General features: G+C 34.6%; 1 protein-coding gene across 1 annotated transcript; it reads right to left on the bottom strand.

The window, feature by feature from the left end:
- Positions 1-393: 393 nt before the first annotated feature.
- Positions 394-4,215, bottom strand: LOC104241406 (IAA-amino acid hydrolase ILR1-like 3). The gene is made up of 5 exons (XM_009796342.2): positions 3,784-4,215; positions 1,879-2,004; positions 1,476-1,790; positions 1,235-1,363; positions 394-957 (listed from the first exon to the last, which is right to left on the bottom strand). Exons 1-5 carry the CDS (start codon positions 4,153-4,155, stop codon positions 583-585), a joined length of 1,317 nt encoding a protein of 438 aa, XP_009794644.1. The 5' UTR covers positions 4,156-4,215; the 3' UTR covers positions 394-582.
- Between the last annotated feature and the right edge of the window lie 8,594 nt (positions 4,216-12,809).

Below are 12,809 nucleotides of genomic sequence, written 5' to 3'. Positions count from 1 at the left end.
GGTATAAATCTTTTCTAAAATCAATTCTAAGTGTTTGACATTGCATAATAAGTGATAATTCTCTTACATTCCTAATCGCCTACATATTGTTCTCTGTGGGATTCGATCCCGACTCATAATTGGGTAAATTATATTGCATACGACCGTATCCATTTACTTTTTAGTAGTGGATTTGAACGTCATCACTTGCTAATTACAAAAGAAAACTCAAAAGAACAACAACTCTCGACTTAAACGGTTCTTGCATAAACTAAAAATTAGCAACTGTTTTGCATAAACTATTTATATGAATTATAGAAGCGATAAAAACAAAAATACACCTTGAGACCCTAAAAGGGGGGGGGGGAGGGGGGAGTAGAGGAAAAAGCCGAGAAACATGACAGACTCAGTTGCTAGCAGTTCAATCATACTATCTAAAACTATATCTCACATCCGTGAATTATCCAAAACATAATCTGGCGGGGAAAAAAATCAAGCATATTGATGTTTCTGCCAATAAAGAAGCCAAATCTCAACATTTTTGTTAACAAGCAAGATGATTGTTCGATTGCCAAACAGTAACAACAACCAATATCTATTGTTTCACTCTGACTCAGAATGTGTATCCATGTAAGATATGGCAACAGCAGCATGGAGGGCTGCTCCTATTGGAAGAACTTCTTCATCAATGGTGAAGTATGGGGAGTGCAAACCTTTAATAGCAGACACGGCTGTTTTATTTTGTGTCCCAATGAAGAAAAATGCAGTTGCCATCTTCTGGGAATAGAACCCAAAGTCCTCTGCAGCCATTAAAGCTGGGGAATGCTGCACGTTACTCTCGCCAAGCAAGATTTCTCCAACTCTTTTACCATGATCATAGATAGTAGGATCATTTATAGTTGGAGGATATGGCCTCATTTCCTCCATGAAATCAATGGTGGCAGAACATTGATGTACTCCTGCTTGAGTCTCAATGATCTGTGAGTAGCAAGTATTTCTAGTGTTACTCATCAACAATAACATTTAATATATACCCAACAAGATATTACTAGAAAGCTGAACTATAGTGAGTAATGTGGAAGAATTTATTCTGAAAGGTAAAGCACAAGTTGTAGATTTATCTGTTGACCCTTCTATTGACTGATATTGCAGGTGAAGTTAGCAAAGCTACAGTTTATATAGAAGCTCAAATGGTCGGGAAGTTCTTTAGAAGTTGGGGAGGGACTTGGTCCCCTCGCAAAACCCTGATGCATACCTCTTTGATCCTCTGCTTAAGATAGGAATATCCTTCTAATGTCATGAACCGGAAGGTTCCACCAAACCTTACACTTGCAGGGATTACATTTCCAGCTTGACCACCATCTACAAATGTAACAGAGACAACCTGCATATAATTACAAATCAACAGGGATCTTTAGACCATTCTGCTTGGAATTTAGGATTCTAAACAAGAAGCAGATTATATTGTAACTAAATGGAAACATAGCGATAAATACCCTAGGCTCCAGAGGATCAGTTTCTCGAGAAATAATTTGTTGGAGTGCAAGAACTGCCATAGAAGCAGCCAACATTGGATCCCTAGTTTTATGTGGTGTTGCTGCATGGCCGCCTTTCCCTTGCACCACTGCAGTAAACCTGCTTGATCCAGCCATAATAGGACCAGGTCTCGAACCAATAGTGCCTACGGGCATAAATGGCCAGACATGCAAGCCAAATATTGCTTTAAACCCATCTAATGCGCCTTCTTCTAACATATAGGAGGCACCCGCATAACCTTCTTCTGCAGGTTGGAAGACAAGCTTAACTGTGCCCTTCAGTTCCGAGTGAAGTATTAGCCAAATAAGTTTATTAGAATTTAGAAAAACATGGTTAGGTCATCAATAATAATTATTATCCTACCTTCAACTTGTCCCTTCTGTTCTGAATCAATCTGGCTGCTCCAAGCAGCATGGTGACATGAGCATCATGGCCACAGGCATGCATTTTGCCATCAATCTTGCTTTTGTACTCCCAATCTACCAACTCCTTCAAAGTTACACTTTGAATCAGTTAGCCTAGTCATCGTAGAGGAATTCTATCTTCTAGTAACATTTGAGAAAGCACGATTGACCAAAGATGAAATTCTTTCTCTAGTACAAACATTTAACAAAGCACAGATTGAGCAAGGATGATAATAAGATCAATATTCTGGTCATTCTTTTTGCTGCCTCCCAAGGGGGTCGCAGAACAGAATAGTGTGACCTGAGAAATACCCTTGTTTCAAGTACAGCTCACCAAACTACAATATATAGTTAATTCAGAAACATATTTTCAACTCTCAAATTTGCAATTGTTCTCAACCTTCCATTTGAATCTACTTCTGCTTAACAGCTAGTGAAAGAAATGAATGATTTGCTTGTAATCAAACATGTTACACCAAAATGTCACATTATCCTCACACATAAGTATGATATAACTGACACATAATGTGTTTGTTGTGGAATCCTCAAATAGAAGATAAGGCGAGCATCACATCAATTTCCTAAAGTTCAACCAAATGGCAGTTTTGACAAGAAAGACAGAAGATCCACAACGTCAACTTCTTAGCAGCCCAGCACTGAGGAATTTGGCTTGCAAAGGAGGGAGGTGAGAACAACAAAAAAATTGATAATATGGTAAATGAGCCAAAAAGATGAACTAATGGTAATTTCAAGCCGCCGAAGGTATACACTGTCAGATGCATGCTTGATGTAACTGATACAGCAGTTTGGTGGTTGCATCCACATCACGAAGAATATGTTTCACTCTTTCTTTTTCATAAGGAAGACTAGGTTTAACTTTTAGTGGCTTATATTGGAGATGCTAGGGTGGTCTCAATCTTTTCTTCAAGCATGTAACAAATAATGTTAATTTACTGTTTAACCTTAGAATTTTAAGTAGAGTTTGCTAATTGCTACACATTCCAAATTCTAACTACAGAATGATTGAAAATCTCTCTCACCTAGCACCACAAGGAAAGTGATTTCCCCTTCTTCAATCACTACGTATAGCTTACAGGTTCATTATAGCATTACTTGTTCTATAAAGCTCAGCTGGGTGCATATGATTTACCCCTCAAGCCTGTGCAGTGTCAAGAAAACTCATCAATCTTAAAGTCTTTCCTTGAGTTACAAAATAACCAAGTAACTTTATCCTAATTAGCTGACTTTAAAGGCTAAGTTGACCAATTCTGTGAGATATTTCACCTAAATCATCCTTATCAAAGAATATTTCACCTAAGTTATTTAGAGTTTAAAAAAAAAAAACTCTATTGCACACAAGAAAGATACTATCAAATAATTAAGCTTGTGTTTCCGAGAAACTCAGTACAGTATATAAGTAACTGATGGGAAGAAAGAAAAAAAAAAAACACAGATGCACACAAAGGGCAAAAGTAAAATAAAAATAATGATCATACTAAAAAACTTAACCCGATATGTGTTTCATTCACAAAATGCAGCCATAAATCAGTTGACGGAAAGTTTTTGTAGCAATTACAATTTCATTCACAAAATGCAGCCATAAATCAGTTGACAGAAAGTTTTTGTAGCAATTACACCCCCCCCCCCCCCCCATTTTCCCAACTTTTCAATTCAATGCAATCATCTAACAAAATAACAAATCATTGGATGGTAAATTCGGCTGCCATAAATGCATAATATGGCAAAACCAAAAGAATAACAACTAAATAAGATCAATCCTTTCAATATTATTGGGTTTCTTTCACAAAACATAACTATGACTAACCAGTTTTATGATAGTAAATAGAAGAAGCAAGAAAGAGACCTGAAGGGGGAGAGCATCCATGTCAGCTCTCAGACCAAACCAAGGTTGAGCACCTGACCCTATGCTTCCCACCAAACCAGTTTTAGCCACTGGCCAGGAGTACTTGACGCCAAGTGAGTCCAGCTCATTTCGGATGAGTTGACTGGTTTGGTGCTCTTGAAATGACAATTCTGGGTACTCATGGATTCTCCTTCTCACCCTTCTCAACCAATCCAAAAACTCGGGTTCCCTCGCCGACTCCAGAAGCTCCCGAGTTAGTGACTCCGTTTCAGATCCCAAATGAGTTTCTGTATCTGCAGCCGATGAATTGTACGGAAAGCTCGTCGATAGCAATGTCAATATGAGTATCAAGTCTATGCAAAACGAACCCATCCCTGGAAACCACCAAAGTCTTAAGGTCCTTAGGCTCCGTCACTCCCAAATGAATCAAAATAATTGGACTTTAATTTTGTTACCATTGTATCGTATGATATTGTTATTTAAATACAATATTTATTTTCATTGTTACTTAAATTTTATTATATTGCATTGTTAAATTCGTCGTTACATAACGACAAAATATGCTACTTTATGTAACGATCGATTTGGTGTGGTTGCGTCGTTACCTTGTCTTTTTCTCTCTATCTCACCCTTTATTATTATTAAATTATTTTATTTATCATTTACCCTGCCCTTTTATATAGTAATTTTACGTTGTATCATAATTTTTCTTTATAATATTACAAGTTTATTCTTCATATTACTGGTGCATGTTATCATAAAACAATAGCAAACGATACAATCTATCAAAATATTGTATTTATCAAACGATGCAGTACAATACAATACAGTACGATACGATACATTATTAAATGATGCGTAACAACCATCCAAACAAACTGTTAGTTGTAATTGTTTTATCCTATTGTATTTCTACGAGCGTTTTAAAAGGCGTGGGCGTAAGGCGAGGCGTAAGCCCGAGGCAGGGGCGTAAGTCCCATAAGCATTTAATTTTTAATATTTTATAAATAATATAGTAGCAGCAATATTTATACATAGGTAAAATTACATAAAAAATGAAAAAAACTAATATATATATATATATATATATATATATATATATATATATGTGTGTGTGTGTGTGTGTGTGTGTCAAAACAATCTATTATACACTACTTAGAAGCACAAGTGACATGAATTGAAAAGAATAAAATTTTCTACATTGAGGAACTAAAAAGATGACTAGCCTGTAATTTGAACGTTGAATAACTTGCTGCTATGAAGGAGAATGAAGTTCTCTTTGTATTTGTAATTTTTTTTGAATATTCGTTACTTTTGGGAGATATTAATAGACTAACGAACAAGATAAATAATTGGGAAGACCATAAATTAGGGTTTCAATCAATAAAAAAGGTCTTGACTTTTAAATTTACTACATTTCAGTTCCTTTTTAAATTTTTTGAGTAATTACCAAGCTGATTTTTGAGAATTTGGGTATTATATGAAAGACTTATTCAACTAATTTTGTTTTAATTTAAAAAGGTTTCCGGGGCTTACGCCTCACTAAAATAATGTGCCTCAAACGCCCGGGCTTATTCCTCACTAAAACAATACGCCACAAACGCCCGGGCGTACTCCTCGAATTGCTGGGCATACGCCCCGAATTGCTGGCCATACGCATCTTAAGACTTTCGCCCCACACCATCGCCTCGGGATATTTTTGGTGCGCCTCCCTCCAGGGCTCGTCTCGGAAATGCCTTTTAAAATACTAATTGCTACTTTAAATAAAATATTTGTTATAATTGTCATTTAAAATTTATTGTGTCATATTAGTAAATTCATTGTGACACAATAATAAAAAGATGAATTATATTAACAATTAGTTTATCTTGGTGGAATTGTTACACTGTTCTTCTTCCTTTTCATTTGACCCAAATTCCACTAGAGTCGTGATAACACTTAACTCCACCTCTAGATAAACCAACAACACATTAACCACGAACAAGATTAAAAACATAATAAAGTTTAGTAGGATAACATAAATAAGTCAAAAAAGTACGATGATACATCAATACTACCCCAAAACTGGTGTTACAAAATTGAGCTACTACAATCGAATCATAATCCAAGTATATGAAACATAACATATGTATTGTCCGAATGAAAGAAACACTAATAGATAAATGATAGAGGTGACTTCAAGGCACTATGGGTCGACCAAAACAACTTTACCTTGAATCTTCAAATCTGCTCCTACGCAGTCTCCTAGGGCAGTTAAGATGTGCAACAAGTGCAACATGAATATAATAATCAATGTATACTTAGTAAGTAACATTGAGTGACCCCTTCTAAGTAGTAGCAACATTTTGTAGAAAAAATACTACCTTTATATATAATGTATATGTCACGATACCAAAATCTTACATTTAGGATCGTTATGCTACTTAGTCTCTACAACTAGACAAGCCTATCATACAACAATATCAGACAAGATATAACAATTTCATATTAAATAAAACTACGAATGATGGACCAAAACACAAGCAATAACATAATACAACTTTCAAAAATCTCAAAACCCAGTAATACACAGTCATAAGCTCTACGAAGAGTACACAGGACATTCCAAAATACAATACTATTTGGATTACAATTAAACAGTAGCATAAATAAAACAACATGGTGACTGCGAGGCCTGCCAACGGAACGACAGGTATACCTTGAAGTCTCCAACCGCACATGCACAACCCTCTAAACTAATACCATCTGAAGTACATAGATCTGCACAAAAATATGCAGAAGCATAATATGGGTACATCACAGCGGTACCCAGTAAGTATCAAGACTAACCTCGGTGGAGTAGTGACGAGGTTCAAGTCAAAACACTCACTAGACATAAACATGTGCAAGTATATAAATATAAAGCTAAAAGTGGAAAGAACATCAATATATAGCTAACAACGGAAAAAATATTAATATAAAACTAACAATGGAATAATAGAAAAAAAAAAATAGAAACAAGAAGTAACAGATAATAAAGCAGCAAAATAATCAGAACACAATTAAAGTATGAATAAAGTCAATTAAAAAATCAAGTGACAATTCAAGTAATCAGGTCGTTCCAACACATGATTTACAACAAGAATCACCCCGAGAAACTACACCTCATAATTACAAACCATAGGCCACAATCACGAATCTTACACACATGGCACCTTGTGCCCACATTATCTATCACCTTCGCACGACAAATATCTCGTGCCACAACATAAGTCTTACCCGCACGGCAAAGTCCACGTGCCATCACGCACATCGTATCCGTTTAAATTGCCCATAAAATATTCGAAGGATTTATTTTAATAAAGTAAGGCATGATAACAACTTAAATAGAGTAAAGCTCAAATTAGATAATGAGTTTATTTTAGGAATCAAATAAAGTAAAACAAAGTGTTAATACCCTCAAACCCGCTTAAGCTATACAATCTTTGTCAGTTTCCTACCTAAACTATCGCATGTCCCCGAAAACCCCCTGAACTATATCCCCATTCATAATAACGCCCTCCATCTCTTATGTGACATATTGTGTGAAATAAATCGCCTAAGAGTGCGTGAAGGGTGACAATAACCATTAGGAGTGGCAAAAGGGCGGGTTGGGTCGGATATGATTCGGGTCAAAAATGGGTAATGAAAAAATGGATAAATTATCCGCCCCGATCCATATTTAATATGGATAAAATATGAGTTAACCGGCGGATAATATGGATAACCATATTATCCATGACTTCTTGCATATGATCGCTTTTCGGAGAATTCTTTGTCTCCCTAACTTGAGGAACTCCCAATTTGAAGCTTTACAAATGTAAAAGTTAGACCCATTGGTTATCCATTTTCTAAATGGATAATATGGTTATTATCCATATTTGACCCGTTTTTAAAAAGTTCATTATCTAAACCATTTTATAGTGGATAATGTGGGTGGTTAATTATTTTCTTTTAACCATTTTGCCACCCCTAATAACCATTAAAATGGGACCACCTGACAACAACTAAAGGTTAATTTGCCCCCTTTTCTAAAACTTATATTTTATCATCTTTTTCTTTATACTACACCTTTTCTTCTCCAATTCTTCATTTTAATCCATTTGAAATTTTCTTTCTCTTATTATTATTGAATTTATTTCTTATCTTTCTCATTTTATCCATCCTTTCAATCTTACCAAAATTTATTTAAAAAAAGGAACACAAAATCCCCAACAAAAAGGAAAAGGCATAAAACTTTTTTAATAAAACACAATGGTGCCCAATAAATGTTTCTTATTCGTCTTCTCTATTTCTTACTTGTCTTCTTTGTTTCTTACCCAACAAATATTTGAATACTTACTTGTCTCCTCCTCCTCCTCCTCCTCCTCCTCCTCCTCCTCCTCCTTCTGCTTCTTCTTCTTCTTCTTCTTCTTCTTCTTCTTCTCTATCTTTGTTTACTGATATAAATTGCAAATCTCAATAAACAATCACAAAACCCTAAATTTTATCCTGATTTCGAATAGCAGCAATAATAGACAGAGAAATCGATGGTAGAAACCCTGATTAATGAAGAGAATTGCTACTTAGAGAAGGTATCTCCCATCTCCGATGAGAGAATTGTTTCGAAGAGAGCAAAGATACCAATACTTTGAGAGTTAAATGACAGAATAAAATCCTTTTTTTATTTTTCCATGTAATTAGATTAAGATATATTAATTAAGAATGATTTTAAGATTAACGTAACTAAATATCGACGTGGATGGCCGCATGGAAGGTTTTAAAAATTATTTGGAGTGTGTATCATGCGCACTAGTAAGAATGAGACGGGGAGTTTTAACATGAAGGGGGATATAGTTCAGGGGGTTTTCAGGGACAGGCGATAGTATAGATAGGAAACTGACAGATATTGTATAGTTTAGGCGGGTTTATTACATTCCGCATTTTCATACGTTAAAGTTTCGTCGTAAGTTAATCGACGTAAGTTCGGGAATGAGATTATTTTGAGATCATAAGTATTATGCTATTTCAAACTAGTAATGAGTTAATTCGTGAAGGTGTTAGGGTAAGCAAATCAAAGAAAATGGGTTTCGTCAAAGTTGGCATGTTGGGATAAAATATGGCCCGAGCTAAAATACTCGGTATTTATGGACTAGTGCCATACAAAGTACCACATGACCATGATAGTAAGGTTTATAAGGTGTGTTAAAAATAAGTAGTATTTTACATAATTTGAGATAATTCCTAATAATGTGGATAATTGGATAATTATTGGTTAACGAGGATTAATAATTAATTAAGAAACTAAGTGGCTTGGAAATTGTGATAAGGATAAGGCCCCTCCCCGTATGGAAGCAAACCACCTTATCATTCATGACTCATTAAGTCATTAGATAAGGTGGCAAATTATGGGATATAGTGGCTGCCACATCCACCTATAAGACATCCAAAAACCTTAAGATTTTGTAGGATGGCTAAGTATGATTTTTTAAGAAAATCTTTGTAAGAAAAATAGTAAGTAACGTGAGTGTTCAAAATATGCATCTGCATATATCACCTAATCATGTAAGGTCTTCAACAATTCAAAGTAACGTGAGATTTTGTAATTATAAGGGAGTACAGTGCAATCTTTCTCAAGAATATCATATGGATTTTCCCTCTACTCCGATTTGCCGTTACGTGTTTCATCGCGATTGGCATGTGTTAGAAGGATTACCAAGAAAATTGGCTCAGGTATGTTAAGGCTAAGCTCTTCCTTTATTTTAGCATGATCTCGTAATTACACGAGTTTGATAACGAGGCATAAAGAAAAATTCATATCCTGGAATTTACGTATATTTTGCTAGTCTCGCAAGTTACGTATATTTTTCTAGTTTTGTAAGTTACAATATTCTCTTTATCGGGACTTCATATTCATTTGAGTATTTCCTTCTTCCAGTCAAGAGATCAGAGAGTCCATATATATAGTATTACAATATTTTCATTACCATCGAGCGATAATCCTATTGGGTAACCTCTGATCTGATGGTAAGTTATATACCGAGCTTACTGTGGCTGAGCGCCTATGAGAGAGACTAGTTGGTTGAGATACAGAGCCTAGTATGACCGAGCACCTATGAGCGATCCCAGTTGGTCGAGATACAGAGCCTAGTATGGCCGAGCGCCTATGAGCGAGCCTACTATGACTGAGCAGTATATATATATATATACCTACTATGGTTGAGCCCTATAAGGCTCTCTCTCTCTCTCTATCTCTCTCTCTCTCTCTCTCTCTCTCTCTCTATATATATATATATATATATATATATATATATATATATATAGAGAGAGAGAGAGAGAGAGAGCCTTATAGGGCCGAACATCTATTTTACTTACTATATTAAGAGAGTTGTGTCAGTATCAGTAGGGGAGCATATCTTCAGATTATCTTTGACTCCCAGTTACTTTCAGTTATTATATTATCAGTTCAATTTTAGTTTTCCGTATATTGCCTTACATACTCGGTACATTATTTTGTACTGACGTCCCTTTTTTTTGGGGGCGCTGCATTTCATGCGTGCAGGTTCAGACAAACATGCGGGTGGATCTCCTCATTAGGTGTTGACCGAGTTCAGCTTGATTAGTAAGCTCCATGCTCTTCGGAGTTGCCGGGTCTTAGAGCTTTATGTACATCTTGTGTATATATGTATATACGTTATGAGTAGGTCGGGGCCCTGTTCCGATCATAGTATATCCATAAGTAGAAGCTTGTAGATATATTCTATCAGCTAGTGCAGTATGCTGGGCTTGTAGGCCTTGTATGTGTATTTGGTTGGTTTGTCAGTTATGTCACACCTCCTTTTTTCCTACACCCCGGAAAGAGTATAAGGGAGTTTTTTTCAACTTAAAGTGACAATCGAAATGAGATTTATTTATTATTAAAAATTCAGAGTCGCCACTTGGGATAATTTATGGTGTCCCAAGTCACCGGTTCAAATCCTGAATCGAGGAAAAGATTGACTCTGTTTTACAGTTCGCGAACACAGAAATCCGGGTAAGGAATTCTGTTAACCCGGGAGAAGGTGTTAGGCATTCCCAGGTTCCGTGGTTCTAGCACGGTCGTTCAACTGTTATAATTGGCCTATTATCTGATTTTAATACATGTTTTAGCCTATGATTCAATTTTAACTTATTAATCGCTCTTATTCATTTTTTAGGAAGATTGCAACGTCATTTAAAATATGTCTTGAACCACGTCACCTAAATGCACCCGCGGTCCACGACACATTTTATTTAACGTTGTTGGGATTTGAATTTGGGTCACATGAAATGCACACCCGATTTTAGGAAGGTAATTTTAAATTATGCGGCTAAAGCAACTACACATTTTTCAACTTTGAGAGGGCCATAAAAAATTCGCTAAATGGCATGCCTCGAATTCTAAGGATTTAAAATTAATTAAATGAGGGCCATGAGTTTTGAGGTTTTATTGTGGATGGAGTGGTATAAATTGATAAGTACAAAAGGCCTAAAGAAATGGGTTAGCTACATGTATATCACTAGAGCCTTTTGTTATAGCATACTACAATTCAGAAAGGTGGAGTTGACATTTATATGAAAATAACAAAAGACAGGTGCCAACTTTGGGTTCATCTTCATATCATCTTCAAAAGACCGACTTTCGCTTTCAAATTCTAGAAAGAAACTAACAAAATTTTATAACACAATAATGAATCTTAAATGACCATATGAGCACAAAAAAATAAAACCATGCTGAGAACTATTTGGATGAACCAGAAGGAACAAAACAAACACGGACATACAAAAATGCATTTTAAACTTGATTATAACAAAGAACACTTAAAGTAATTAATTAATTTAACACTATGATAAAGAGAAAGCTGTAGTATCACCACTATAACTTCTACAGTACCATTTTGAAGTAGAGGAAGTTGAATTTTCACATGGTTAATTTAAGAAAATATGCAGCCAATAACATAAATTGAAGATAAGATCCTTCCACTAACGCAATCTATTTTTTTACATCTTAATGTTGACAAATTGTTCAACTTCACATACTTCTTTAAATTTCAAAATATGAATATGGTGCTACATGAGCTTGAAATCTAAATGTAAACAAAACAATACCTGCTGGTTACAAGTCATGAGCCAAGAAAAATAAAAAAAAGTAAGAAAAAAACAAAGAAAAAAAAAACGAGACAGAGTCATGAACATACTAAAATAACATTAACATTTGTAAATCTCAATTCACTCAATCAAAGAAACATCATTCATGCGAACAGATTCTATATGAAAGAAACTTTATCAAAAGAACCAAATCAATTTGCTTCTGCTTCAATAAAGATGCTCCGACATTTTTTAACTCAAGAGCTTGAATTACATACCTATAAGAGAGTGAATTCAAATGAATAAAATCTGAAAATTGTAGAGTCAATACAGCAGCAACAACAAAATCTCTATCAACTCTTCTTCAAACCCAAGATTCAAGGCCCGAAATGTTGAAAGAAAAATTTAATGAAAATTTTCAATCTAAATTTCACTCCTCCCCCTCTCTTCTTTTCTTTTTTTTTCTTCTCAAATTTTCTCTTCTATTTATAGCAAAATTTTCGACATTTTTCAGATTTTATTTTAAAAATATTTTATTATTTTTTAATTAAAAGAAATCCACTTACAAATTGCTTTATTTTTTTATAAAAAGAAATCCCACCTTTATTTACTTTAATTTTTTAAATTCCAACTTTAATTACTTTTATCTTATTTAAAATTCTACTTTTTTTACTGTTTAAAAGTGAATTCCACTTATTTAACTTTTCTTAAAAAAACAATCCACTTTCTTTTGCTTTTCTTTTAAAAATGCTACTTTCTTTTACTTTAATTTTTTTTTAATTTTCAGATACCTTTATATTTTTTTAATTCCAACTTTATTTTACTTTTTATTTTTTTAAAATTTCCACAAAACTTTACTTTTATTTTTTTTATTTTTCTACTTTCTTTTACTTTTTAAAAGAGAATTCCACCGACTTTTACTT

This window comes from Nicotiana sylvestris, chromosome 9, assembly GCF_000393655.2.
Source record: "Nicotiana sylvestris chromosome 9, ASM39365v2, whole genome shotgun sequence".
Lineage (NCBI taxonomy): Eukaryota > Viridiplantae > Streptophyta > Magnoliopsida > Solanales > Solanaceae > Nicotiana > Nicotiana sylvestris.
Note: the sequence above shows the minus strand (reverse complement) of the source record. Positions and strands in the feature narration are given on the sequence as shown.